The sequence below is a fragment of the Limanda limanda genome, chromosome 14 (assembly GCF_963576545.1).
Source record: "Limanda limanda chromosome 14, fLimLim1.1, whole genome shotgun sequence".
NCBI classification, from domain to species: Eukaryota; Metazoa; Chordata; class Actinopteri; order Pleuronectiformes; family Pleuronectidae; genus Limanda; species Limanda limanda.
In genome coordinates this window covers 2,088,611-2,102,905 of record NC_083649.1, presented here as the reverse complement: position 1 = coordinate 2,102,905, position 14,295 = coordinate 2,088,611, and the positions used below count along the sequence as shown (strand labels likewise).

At 44.4% G+C, this 14,295-nt stretch overlaps 1 protein-coding gene across 1 annotated transcript in view; it reads left to right on the top strand.

Moving 5' to 3' along the window:
* sgcd (sarcoglycan, delta (dystrophin-associated glycoprotein)) overlaps positions 1-13,320 on the top strand; it is a 102,469-nt gene extending 89,149 nt beyond the window's left edge. Inside the window, exons 6-8 of the mRNA XM_061086012.1 lie at positions 1,084-1,156; positions 10,016-10,139; positions 12,704-13,320. Coding sequence (XP_060941995.1) covers positions 1,084-1,156; positions 10,016-10,139; positions 12,704-12,889 — 383 coding nt within the window. The 3' untranslated portion in view covers positions 12,890-13,320. The remainder of the gene's footprint in view (positions 1-1,083; positions 1,157-10,015; positions 10,140-12,703) is intronic.
* The last annotated feature ends 975 nt before the right edge of the window (positions 13,321-14,295 follow it).

Here is a 14,295-nt window from a genome sequence, read left to right as displayed (position 1 = left end):
TTAAACCACAAAGTAAAACTTCAACCACTTCAATCAAAGAACCAGGAGAAGAGAAGCGTCTCCACCTGTGGACGTCAGTGAGAGACGAGTTGTTTATCCCACAGGGACGAGACCGAGCTCCACTTTACATAGAGAGAATGAATCTGTGTGACTGTGGGACGGGTGGAGCTGGGTGGAGCTGGGTTCTGCTGGGTTCTGCTCCCCGGAGGAACCTCATCATTTAAAGATCTCCAGACGTTATTTAAATGACCAGAGCTGCTCAGCTTTACATCGTGTTTCCTTCCACTTCATCGTGACACTTACTGCTCAGTCTTACTTTGATATTTAATCCATGTTGAGTTATCCAGATGTTTTGTTTAGTCTGATAATAAATCAGATTTTTCATCCTGTTTTGTTTTGTGGACAAATTTGACTTCAACTGATTCTGAGTTGACCTGGAAACAGTGGTTGAAGTTGGTGGGAGACGTTTATCAGAACTTATCTGTGACACGGCAGGAGTTTGCTTGAGGATCAGATTTAGATATTGTTTATGTCTGAGAGAAATTGTCTGAATACTTGAAACGTATTGAAACAGGATCGTTGGCTGGTGAAGGTGCTGCACCGGTTGCTGGAGGAAATCTACCTTTTTCATCCATTTCCCAGGAAATAATTCATGGATTCTGATGAAATAGTCTGACATGTTTTGGGGATTCATTTATTATTTATTTAGATTATTTCATGATGGAAACAGCAGTTTTCCAGAGTCAGATGATTTCTGTTGAATCAGTCATTTAAACAATGAAAGAAGTTTTCTTTGTTCTTATGTCTTGGTCCATGTGTTAGTAAAGTGTCCTTGTTGCTCCGAGCTGCACGTTTGAAATGATTAGAATAACATGTTGTCCTCTTTATATTCCATCTGTGAGTTCTTGCTTATTAAACGTGTTTATCGATGAGGCCGAGGAGCCGCTGTGCTCGCTGAGTGGAGCCGTATAGATCAGCTGGGACTCAGAGATTATGTTCATTGATCAGACACACACACACACACACACACACACACACACACACACACACCTCCCGTCTGACTGTGTGTTTCTGTGGTTTCAGGAGCTGAAGGAGCCGTGTTCTCCAAGTCAGTGGAGACGCCGCACGTCAGAGCCGAGCCGGCCAAAGAGCTGCGGTGAGTTTTAATCTGTAAACACACGTGAACATAGACTGAGTCTCCATGACAACATGTGCAGCTCATTAATACATTTTTAATGTGATGCAATTAAACAGTTAAACCAACAAATCACTTCTCACACAACATGAACACACGCTCTCAGCTGTTGTGTTTGATCTGAGTTGAACTGACGCAGCTGTCAACATCTCAAGTGTTTATTTTTCAAGTGAAACTGCTTAAAATCTTTGGTTTCAGCTTCTAGAATCAAAAGTTGTTCTCTTTTTATATATTATAAATATTTACTCCAATGAAATATTAATAATATAACTTTTATTTTTATACACAAGATGTTCAGCCAGTAAATCAGGAAAATAATCAATATAAAAATCTCCCATTGATTGGTTGCAGCCTTCACCCTGTTTATCTACTAAACTGATTTAAATCAAAATCACTTAATTTACAGAATTAAAACTATTGCATAAAAAGATGCAGATAAGAAACATGACTTCTTCAGTATGTTTTTATTCTAAAAGGTTCCGTCTGGTGTCGTGAATTAAATAAATGTCCAACAACAAAAAGTAAAACAATCTTTTTATGTATAATCTATTTTTCACACAAACAGTTTAGTTTAATTTTCAGCTCTAATCACAGGAACATTTACATTATTGGGCCAATATTTGAATTTATGATGCGTGGCCAGCTGCTGAATCACCGACGCTTCACTAATGGATTCGTCAAATGTATTTATTGGCTCTTTTTTCTCGATTGAATTTGGCCCAAAGGAAAAGTTTGTACTGTTTCCAATTTTGAATATTTAGACCCAATGAGATTTATTATTTTCTGCACAGAGACAGAAGCTCGTCTGTCCGTCGTATTTAATCAGTCACACTTCCTGAAAGCAACAATATCGTGGATGAGACACGTGTTTTCACTTTTTACGTCATTATGAATCTTCGACTTCGTCCGAATCAACTTGATAAAGAACGTTAAAGATCTCAGCTCCTCCGACATCGTGAAAGAGGCACAATGTAAATCTATGAAGTGCTGGAAGGAGCAATGTCTCCTGGGTAATTAACTCGTCCGTCCAGTGACGTCTGAGATTATTGGCTCCGTCTTTTGCCAATAGATGCATTATCCCTCCTCATCTTCACCCTCCTCTTCATCAGTGTCTCTCTCCGTCTGCAAATCACCATGAAAATCAGCAAAACATCAGAGCGGCTCGTCCTGTGTCGTGAGGACATGAACGAGGGAGGAGGCGTGAGATGAGAGAGGAAGAAGGAGAGCAGAGAGTTGGCTGAACAGACATCAAACGGAGGAAAGATGTGATGAAGAGGAGGAGGAGGAGGAAGAGGATGTGTTGTAGACGGACTTTGGGCGTTTCGATGTGAAAACAGAAGCTGCTGAGTTAAAACACGTCTCTTTTAAGTTCTGCATCATTTTATCTTCACCCGTTTCAAATGAGCCAAAAATACATGGAGGAGGAAGACGAGAGGGAAAGGCATGAAATTAATCTGAGACACTTTCCTTTTGGAAACGTAAACATTCAGACGCACACTGAAGTCGACACATGTTCCCTTTGTGAACGAGTCGAGCTTCACAAACACCACCTACACAACATGTGTGAAGTGTGAACGTGTTTGTCTACGACCCGAACTCACACCTCTGCTCTGATGACTTCTCTCCTCGGGACTCAGTGGGCGGTAACATGGGGGGGGGTTGATTGACAGCTCCCTCTCTCTGCGGTGTATTAACTTCTGTCTGACCTGAGATAAACCCCAGCTTGGATCCGCCCACCGAGTCCCGAGCAGACGCTTAATCAACCGGAACAACTGGAAACATCTGTGTGTGGGGGGGGGCGGGGGTGTACCTGGATATCACAGCTGCTAACAACCATCATATAGAGTGACTGATTGAACTGAGCTTTAATACCGGGACTTTCTTTTACTTGGTCTTTTTAATCCTCTTGGTTTGATCAAATTAACCATAAAACTCCTTCAGCAGAGAAACAGGATCCGTCATCGAGCTCAAGAGCAAATCAACCTTATGATTAGAAAACAAGCTCAATTAGCTCAAGATGAATAATTTACCTGTGCAACACAAACAAGCTGAGATGCTAATGATTAATGGGGGAGGTGTAGCTGCACACACACACACACACACACACACACACAAACCTGAGAGGTACCAGGAATAAATATGTGAAAGACGAAGGAGTTGAAACCTTTTTTTAAAGTGAAATGAGAAGTGAACAGTTCCTCACGTCCTGCAGCAGCTGAAAGTTTTCACATCATAGAAAGAAGTTTGAGTCCCATTAGATTCTCCTCCGCTCGCTGCTCGAGTCTGTCTTTGTGTTTTTGAGGCGCTCGGCAATCTGAGCGTTGAGATTGAATCTGTCCGACTCGCAGCGGGAGACGAAGCTCAGCAGCAAAGTGTCCACCCCAGGTTCTCACAGCTGAGGAGGAGGAAGCTTCACTGAGATCCAGTTCTGTTCTTCTCTACGTGTTCGTATTCTGTCGTTTCCAGAACACATGTGCTGCTGTTTTCACTTTTAATACCATGAGTAGTAGTAATAGTACTACTTCATGTACTTATACTATTCTTTAGTAACCAGGTAACATCGGTCCAGGGACTTTATATAATCTAAATAACGTTTATATCTTCTTGTAGATAATGATTTGATTAATTTGCAATAAGAAAACAACACAAGCTGAACAGGAACGAGACGTGTTGGTGAACCGAGGATTTTCAGGATCGCCATCTCGTCCCACCCTTATTGCTGTTGCCTAGCAACAGAGCTGCAGCTGGACACGGCGACCGAGTTTTAAAGGTTTTTGAACATATGTAGCTTGAGCTGTCGGGTCGAGTCGGAGCGTGACACTCGAGTATCGGGCGACTGGATTGACCTCCTTGTAATGAATCATGGGAACATTGACTTCAACTCTTTCTTCTTCTTCTCTTGTCGTCTTCATCTCTGCTCTCGATTCAGCTCCTCTTCCTCCTGATCCTCTTCTCCTCTCGTCGTCCCTCTCCATCGTCACCTTCCCCTCATCTCTTCCTCCTCTTCTGACCTGATGTGACTTTATCTCCTGAGCTGACTCGATCTCCTTCGTCTCACACCATCCTCTTCATCTACGTCATCTCCCTCCTCTCTCTTCTTCAACTCCTTCATCTTCTTCATCTCCTTCATCTCCTTCGTCCATCCTCTTCATCTCCTTCATCTCACACCCTCCTCTTTATCTCTCCTCTTCATCTTTGTCTCACACCACTCTCTTCATCTCCTTCATCTCCTTTGTCTCTCTTCTTCATTTCCTTCATCTCCTTCGTCCATCCTCTTCCTCTCCTTCATGTCACACCTTCCTCTTCATCTCTCCTCTTCATTTCCTTCGTCTCACACCATCCTCTTCATCTCCTTCGTCTCACACCACCCTCTTCATCTCCTTCGTCTCTCTTCTTCATCCTCTTTATCTCCTTCATCTCTCTTCTTCGTCTCCTTCATCTCCTTCGTCCATCCTTTTTCCTCTCCTTCATCTCACACCTTCCTCTTCATCTCTCATCTTCATCTCCTTCGTCTCACACCATCCTCTTCATCTCCTTCGTCTCTCTTCTTCATTTCCTTCATCTCCTTTGTCTCAAACCTCCCTCTTCATCTCATTCGTCTCTCTTCTTCATCACCTTCATCTCACGCCAGCCTCTTCATCTCCTTCATCTCCTTCCTCTCTCTTCTTTATCTCCTTCATCTTCTTCATCTCCTTCATCTCCTTCGTCCATCCTCTTCATCTCCTTCATCTCACACCTTCCTCTTCATCTCTCCTCTTCATCTCCTTCGTCTCACACCATCCTCTTCATCTCCTTCATCTCCTTCGTCTCTCTTCTTCATTTCCTTCATCTCCTTCGTCCATCCTCTTCCTCTCCTTCATCTCACACCTTCCTCTTCATCACTCCTCTTCATTTCCTTCGTCTCACACCATCCTCTTCATCTCCTTCGTCTCACACCATCCTCTTCATCTCCTTCGTCTCACACCACCCTCTTCATCTCCTTCATCTCTCCTCTTCATCTCCTTCGTCTCTCTTCTTCATCCTCTTCATCTCCTTCATCTCTCTTCTTCGTCTCCTTCATCTCCTTCGTCCATCCTCTTCCTCTCCTTCATCTCACACCTTCCTCTTCATCTCTCCTCTTCATCTCCTTCGTCTCACACCAATCCTCTTCATCTCCTTCGTCTCTCTTCTTCATCTCCTTCATCTCCTTCATCTCCTTCATCTCAAACCTTCCTCTTCATCCTCTTCATCTCCTTCGTCTCTCTTCTTCATCTCCTTCGTCTCACACCATCTTCTTCATCTCCTTCATCTCCTTCGTCTCCTTCATCTCCTTCATCTCACGCCATCCTCTTCATCTCTGTTCTTCATCTCCTTCATCCCCTTTGTCTCTCTTCTTCATCTCCTTCATCTCCTTTGTCTCAAACCTCCCTCTTCATCTCATTCGTCTCTCTTCTTCATCACCTTCATCTCACGCCAGCCTCTTCATCTCCTTCATCTCCTTCCTCTCTCTTCTTTATCTCCTTCATCTTCTTCATCTCCTTCATCTCCTTCGTCCATCCTCTTCATCTCCTTCATCTCACACCTTCCTCTTCATCTCTCCTCTTCATCTCCTTCGTCTCACACCATCCTCTTCATCTCCTTCATCTCCTTCGTCTCTCTTCTTCATTTCCTTCATCTCCTTCGTCCATCCTCTTCCTCTCCTTCATCTCACACCTTCCTCTTCATCACTCCTCTTCATTTCCTTCGTCTCACACCATCCTCTTCATCTCCTTCGTCTCACACCATCCTCTTCATCTCCTTCGTCTCACACCACCCTCTTCATCTCCTTCATCTCTCCTCTTCATCTCCTTCGTCTCTCTTCTTCATCCTCTTCATCTCCTTCATCTCTCTTCTTCGTCTCCTTCATCTCCTTCGTCCATCCTCTTCCTCTCCTTCATCTCACACCTTCCTCTTCATCTCTCCTCTTCATCTCCTTCGTCTCACACCAATCCTCTTCATCTCCTTCGTCTCTCTTCTTCATCTCCTTCATCTCCTTCATCTCCTTCATCTCAAACCTTCCTCTTCATCCTCTTCATCTCCTTCGTCTCTCTTCTTCATCTCCTTCATCTCCTTCGTCTCACACCATCTTCTTCATCTCCTTCATCTCCTTCGTCTCCTTCATCTCCTTCATCTCACGCCATCCTCTTCATCTCTGTTCTTCATCTCCTTCATCCCCTTTGTCTCTCTTCTTCATCTCCTTCGTTAAACCTTCCTCTTCATCTCCTTCATCTCACACCATCCTCTTCTGACCTGATGTGACTTTATCTCCTGAGCTGACTCGATCTCCTTCGTCTCCCACCATCCTCTTCATCTACGTCATCTCCCTCCTCTCTCTTCTTCAACTCCTTCATCTTCTTCATCTCCTTCATCTCCTTCATCTCCTTCGTCCATCCTCTTCATCTCCTTCATCTCACACCTTCCTCTTTATCTCTCCTCTTCATCTCCTTCGTCTCACACCACCCTCTTCATCTCCTTCATCTCCTTTGTCTCTCTTCTTCATTTCCTTCATCTCCTTCGTCCATCCTCTTCCTCTCCTTCATCTCACACCTTCCTCTTCATCTCCCCTCTTCATTTCCCTCGTCTCACACCAGCCTCTTCATCTCTTTCGTCTCACACCACCCTCTTCATCTCCTTCATCTCTCTTCTTTGTCTCCTTCATCTCCTTCGTCCATCCTCTTCCTCTCCTTCATCTCACACCTTCCACTTCATCTCTCCTCTTCATCTCCTTCGTCCATCCTCTTCATCTCCTTCATCTCACACCTTCCACTTCATCTCTCCTCTTCATCTCCTTCGTCTCTCTTCTTAATCATCTTCATCTCCTTCATCTCTCTTCTTCGTCTCCTTCATCTCCTTCGTCCATCCTCTTCCTCTCCTTCTTCTCACACCCTCCTCTTCATCTCTCATCTTCATCTCCTTCGTCTCACACCATCCTCTTCATCTCCTTCGTCTCTCTTCTTCATCACCTTCATCTCTCACCACCCTCTTCATCTCCTTCATCTCCTTCGTCTCACACCATCCTCTTCATCTCCTTCATCTCCTTTGTCTCTCACCATCCTCTTCATCTCCTTCATCTCCTTTGTCTCTCACCATCCTCTTCATCTCCTTCATCTCACGCCATCCTCTTCATCTCTGTTCTACATCTCCTTCATCCCCTTTGTCTCTCTTCTTCATCTCCTTCATCCCCTTTGTCTCTCTTCTTCATCTCCTTCATCTCACACCATCCTCTTCCTCTTCTCCTCTTCTTTTACTCTCCTCACATGTTGTTTCCATTAAGCTCTAGTTTTGTTTCCTTCACATTAATCTCAGATTTTCTCTAGTTGCTGAAACAATTTCTTTATCTTTTGAATCCAAACATTAAACTCCACGTGAGAAGAAACCAAAACTGCAGCTGAAAAGAAAACGAGTTCAGAAAACCAACCGTGTCCTGAAAAGTGAACGGACATCAGAACACATCAGAACCTCGGAGATCAGGACTCAGGAGGCGGAGCATCATCAGAAACAAAAAGCATAAATAACAGGTGGAAAATCATCTTAATAACCAAGCCTCCGTGCTGGGGCTGTGTTCGTCCTCCTCTTCCTTTCTGTCGTCTCTAATCTCACAGCCGCTCCTTTCTTCTCCCCCCCCGCTCGGCCCTCGTCCTCCACACCTCCAGCTCACACTGATCCCTGTAATTGAGAGGATGGCGTGTTCCTCAGCACAACGCCAGGTCGACGCCACCGAGCCGCGCCAAGCAATCAGCTGCACCCGCCCGGCCATGATTGCCATTTAACCTGTGATTTGCTGCGTGGCACGACGGGATCCCGTTTCAGCTCTCGCCACAGTTTATGTATTTATAACGGCAAAGTGTTCTGCACTGTGTTCACACCGTTCGAGAAGGAAAGTGGCAAATGGTTTAAAGAAGGCGCCGCCGCCGCCGAAGGTCGAAGGAGTCGCTCGCCGACGGGAGAGGAGAGAGAGCTGCTCGCGGGTTTCAGGGTGAGCGAGCTCGCAAATTCCGACGTGTCAAAAAACTCCCGTGTTTACTGAAGAGGGAAAGTTATTAACCTCTGACTCCAGCTGCAGATATGAAGCTCCGCCAAGAAGAGGAGAGAGGATAAGAGGATGTAAAGAAGAGAGAGAGAGAGAACAAGAAGAGAGAGAAGAAGAAGAGAGACGACGAGACGTTATTGATTGCGGGGGGGAAATGAGGTCGTGGCTGCAGTGAAAGTAATGGGTGACGACAGTGGAATAAAAATAAGAAGCAAAGACCGAAATAGACGCAGAGATATGATATTAAAGCAGGTAGACCGAAGGTTAATGTACGTGAATATATTACAACATTAATACTAAGAAAAGCTTAATACGGACATTTTAAATTCAAGCACTGTTTCTTTGTTAAATCTCCATTTTACTGTCAGAGTAGAGTAAAAAGAACACGAGACAAAGCTGCAGCAAAGAGGAAAAATTGAAATGATTTAAACATGTGAGAGAAATATTTCATGGCCCGACTCCCTGAGGACGAACCTGAGAACGAGGGAGGATGAAAGAGGGAAGGAGTGATGCAACAGTTTGACGTCTCATCCACGGCCTCTGAACAATATCACAGGAAATTCTGACTGGAGCCAAGAACAAAAGCCATCAAATTATGAAATCCAGTTTTTATTTGTTTCTTGTTATTCCCTCGATATTCATTTGACCCAGAACATCTAATTGTCTTCACTCATGTGTCAGTCGTGACTTGGTTCATTCATGTTGTCAACTAGAATATTGAGTGTTTTAAAGAAAGACTAAAATGTGACTGAATTCATTTTTCATTCCTTCTTGTATATTTGCACTGAAGTCTGAGTCGATTTTTTAATAACTTCTCTGTCTAGTTAATTAACAGTGGATATAAATTACGATGCAAATAGTTGATTATCATAAAACATGAAGTGTTTTACAGGCTGATACAGTTTGTAATGATTCATCACTGAGCACTTTCATGTTCCATTATAACAAAGAGAATATGGTCATTGTTTTCATTTGTGAAGTAAAACTTTTGTTATTGAAGAATCAAATCAGGACATTTGTACAAACTGATGAGAATATTAACGGATCGGTTTCTTTTGTCTCTTTGTTACAAGCAAATCAAATCTCACACATTCATAAACGGTCTCTGATAAAATGAAGTATTATCAGACACTGAAGATGTTTCCTGTCTGGACCTTGAATATCTTCACCTGCCTCTGAATCAAGTTCTCCGTCCTCCAGACAGAAGCAATATGTGTGACGCTGGAGACGATCTCCTGTATTTTACCCACAGCTGCTGCAGTGACAGGGAGACAGGAAGTCTTCAGAGACTTCCTGTCTCCCTGTCGACTTCCTGTCTCCTCCAGGATCCACTGGAGCGTTCTGACACCTGCTTCCTGTTCAGAGCGGCCGGGGGAGGTGAAGATGTGAAGAGGAGCCGGCTGGTTTCTAATCCTCCTACAGATATACAGTTCGGCTGAAGTCTGATTGTCTCAATATAGGCCCCCGGTCATGGGGGTGGGCCCTGAAATGTGGGTGTGGTCTTGTGTTAACGTGTTGATATTAAAGGTATTTTTTGTGGTCCTCGGTTTAAAAACCTGCGTCTCCCACAGAGTGAACGCAGATTGAATCCATTCCCATTGCAGACATGGTTCCTGGGTGCAGGGTTTGGATCTAAGTACCGTGGAGGTTCTCTGTTGTTGCTGAAAACAAAGAAAGGAAATCTTGTGTAAACCTGCTGATGTGTCCACAGTCAAAACCTCTTGTTTTATTTAAGTGATCGCTGACTCAGCTGCTCTGTCTCTGTCTTCCAGGCTGGAGTCTCCGACCCGCTCCCTGATCATGGAGGCTCCTAAAGGGATCCAGATCCTGGCCGAGGCCGGGGACATCCAGGCCATCTGCAGGAACGAGCTGCGCCTGGAGTCCAAAGACGGAGAGGTGCGTCGCCTAGCAACCACACAAACCAACGGCTGCTTAGTTCAGCTTCCGACACAAATTAGTTTCATCAACATTGTGTTATTATTCAGGAACGTTTTTATTTAAAGTCTCAATCGGTTTCTGAGTTCACCAGTGACACCCAGTGGTCGGAGGTATTATGTTTCCGTGTTGTCGTCCATTTGAATATGAATTTTTCTCACAACTCACAACACAAAACCTCAACAATGCCTTCAGGGGATTTTCCTCTAATTTAAAACAAACTGACCAGAGTTTGCTGGTCTCAGCCTCGACCTCACACAACATTGTTTGGGTCTTTTTTCTATATTTTGGATAAGATATGTTCAGATATATTCTTTGGTACGAACGCCGACTCAAAGGTCAAAGAGGAAGTGACCTCACTGAACATGTCCGCTGCCTCTTGAACACAAAATCTCAAGTTTGTCTTTAGAGAATTTCTTCATACTTCACTGGGTCAAAGTTCACACTGACTTCACATGAGTCTGGAACTAACAGCACGTACAGACTGGAGCTGGTTGGCGGAGGCGGTGACTCGACTTTATTTTTAATTGGACTCTCGCTTTGTCTCTAAAGCTCATCACCGATCGGCCGCTCTCGATATTTGTTTATTTATTTCCGAAGGATGTTTTTAGAAAACGTGTAATTAAAACCATCACATTGTTTTGGCATCAAACCGTTCATTAAGCAGTTTGTTTGACTGGTGGAGACGAATGAGCTCAAACATCCTGTTTGGTTCAAATGAAAAAAAGACGGCTGTTCAGAATTAACTCTCGTCATTAAATGCACTCGTGTTATTTCAGACATGCTTCCTGCACAATTAGAAAAACCTCCCACTCTGTTTACTGCCGGAGAAATTAACTTTTCTTTGTCCCGCGGCCACGATGCCTGATGGAGCTCCGTCTCCAATCCACCACGTCTGCCGTCCAAACGTATTTTTAGCAAACAACAATCCAAACAATAGCTCGTTCCGTCAGCCAAACCCCCCCCCCCCCCCCCCACTGGCCGTCCACCAGAACCTGACGCAGGAGGACAGAGAACAGACGAGGATTGTTTCTCTCCTTCTGTCCTCCATCACTCACTAATTCCTCTTCAAGCCTTTTACATGTTTGCTCCCTCCGTCGTTGCCACTCTTTATCCTCCTCCCTCCCTCTGTCCTCGTTCTGTCTCCAACTTTCCTTATTTACTATCTTTTCCCCTTTTGGTTTGCTCATCCTCTCCTCATCCTCTTTCCTTCTTTCATCCTCTTCCCCCCCCCCCCCCCCGCTTCCTGGATTCATCCAACCATCCCCTGGTTGGTTTCGCACATCAGTCCTCACATTCTCCACGCTCGGCTGCGCTGATAAAAGGATTTCCCTCCTGAGGTTGCACCAGTCGTGTCAGATCTGTTGAAATCAACGCAGCAGGATTAGCAAGAAGAAAGTCTTTAAAAGTTTCTAACCAAAAACTAAAACTGTTTCATACATTAAGAGCGGCTGCAGATATGAGGCGGGCGAAGAGAAGGAGGTGAAGCTGTCAGGTTTCACTGCTGTGGGTCAAAGATGAGATCGTTAAGCTCATGAAGGTCAATTCATATAATTGCTGTGGAAGACTTATGGCAAAGATCTGGCAAGCAAGGGTAGGCCTCTCTCCATGCCATACGCTCATCAGTGTGGACGACCCTTCACAAGCACAACACATACTTGTATTATCATTAGGGAATATTCAAACTTGGAAACTTTCCATTGGAATTAACGGGAATTAACAGGAATATACGGGAATATACGGGAATGAACGGGAATGAACGGGAATAAACTGGAAATGTTGTGGGTAATTTATACTAACTGTATTTACCTTGTCATATACAGACATAAATATAAACATTTTGTTGTGTCATAGGCTGATTTGAGCCCTGAGGAAACTTTGGGCACTTGACTATATGCTTCTGCATCGTTGTGTCATTCTTAACATAGGTCTTTGCACAGTATTTTCAAATGTACACAGCCTTTCCTTCTACATTGGATGGGGTGAAATGTCTCCACACATGAGAGAGTGCACGTGGCATTGTTCTGTAGAATAAGATGAGAACAAAGTTTGTAAAAAAACACTAATGCAATGCCAGAGATATAAATAGTTAGTCAAACAATTGGAATCGTCTGTAAACATATTTTACAATTGATGGATAAATGAATGGAAATAGTCTAGATGAACAGATGAACAATCCTCAATCAGCATGCTAATATATTTTCCCAGTAATATCATGGAAACTTACCTGACTAGTCCTTCACTCTACAGCAGGCCTCAGTAGCCCTGCTGTAGAGTGAAGCATGCTGGGAGTTATCTGTGAATGTGATGGAAGAATGACCAGTGGAGGGTTGAAACTCAACGTTCCATACATCTTTAAAATAGAGTTTTGAACGATGTTTTTATTGCTCAGCGTTTAATTTGCATAGTTCATTTTTTTTTCAAAATTCCCAAAATTCCCGAGCTAAACCGGAAACTTTCCGCCCCTTTGCAACCCTAATTATCATATCAGTCCTGACCTAGTCTCACCCGTTTCTCCCCCTCAGATTTCCCTGGACGCTCGCAGGATCCGGCTGATGCGGTTGCCGGAGGGGAAGGCCTCCACCAGCTCCTCGTCCTCCGGGACCCGGCAGACGGTCTACGAGGTCTGCGTCTGTCCCAACGGGAGACTGTTCCTGTCCCAGGCCGGAACCGGGTCCACCTGCCAGATCAGCAACAGCGTCTGCCTCTAGGACTGAACCCCGGGGACAGGAGTGGACACAGAGGACAGAGCTCTCGGACTGAGTCAAAGCAAACACAGACACACACAGAGACAACCAGAGCGGAGGGATGAACAGTCTCAGATCCTGGACCTCCACAGAGACACTCATGCTACAATCACGACAACTCAGACCGATGTTTAGGCTCAACTGAACCGTTTTAAAGAAACACAACTGAACATTTTGAACTTTGTGCCAATATTTCAATGCTAAAAATATTTTATATGAGAGGAACAGGCTTTGAAACGGCGTTGGGAGCATCACGGGACATCACACCTCTCCTCCTGGTCTCATCAGCGTCTCTTTGTACACACACTCAATCTGAACAATACCACTTTTAAACTGAATCAAAGGGAGACATTACAGGTTTTAACAACTTTTTCATACAAAAATACAGTGATCAAGTGGCCCAAACAGTCAAAATGACACACACACACACACACACACACACACACACACACACACACAGATATGTTAACACACACACTCACTATTTGCTCCAGGCGGAAACCGATCTGTCCCTTTCTGTCCCTCAAAAACTCTTCAGTACCAGAATCATTAGGGTGATCACCTCCTCTTACTCTTTTCTCCTCCTCCTCTTCACCTCCTCTTCCTCCTTTCTCCTCCTCCTCCTCCTCACCCCCTCTTCTTCTTTTCCTTCTTTTCTAATGTGCGACAGAAGGACAAATTTTTTTTTACTATTATGCAGAAAACTGACGATGCCATGGTCACGTTATATATCACATTTCCATTGATTATTCAAATTAGCATCAGGGGAATTGTTTGATTTGAAATGCATTTGAAGGACCCCCCCCCCTGCTATCCCATAATGCCTTGAGAGGCCATTTAACTGCAAATTTGAAGAGTTAACGTGTTCATCTGGTCTTTACCTTTGTGCTTCTTGAGATATGACATGAACATGGCACCGCTGACTTCAACCAAGCTTCAGCTAATAAGATGGATTTCAGTTTGTGTGATGTGATGTTTTGTTTGTCCCTCATGTGTCCTCCTGGATCCCATGTGTCCTCCTCCATCCCATGTGTCCTCCTCCATCCCATGTGTCCTCCTCCATCAACCTCCTGCCGTCCTGACCACCAAGAAGACACCCTCGGAATTTTGCGCTGCTCGGACCGGGGGGGGAAGCTCACCCTACTAGTTTCTTGCACTGGGACATGTTTTCAAACCCAGACTAATGCGAGCCGCTCTGTTGAAAGAGGGGAACTGTGCCTGTGCCTTACGTCGACGCACTCGTGGCAAGAAGAAGCACATCACACACCTGATCTCTGGTTTCAGTCTCATCCTGGTTTCCATCGTCTCCTTCTGAGCGAATGCAAAGACCTTCAGCTTCCATCCGCTGAGTCTGGAAAAACCATGTGAAA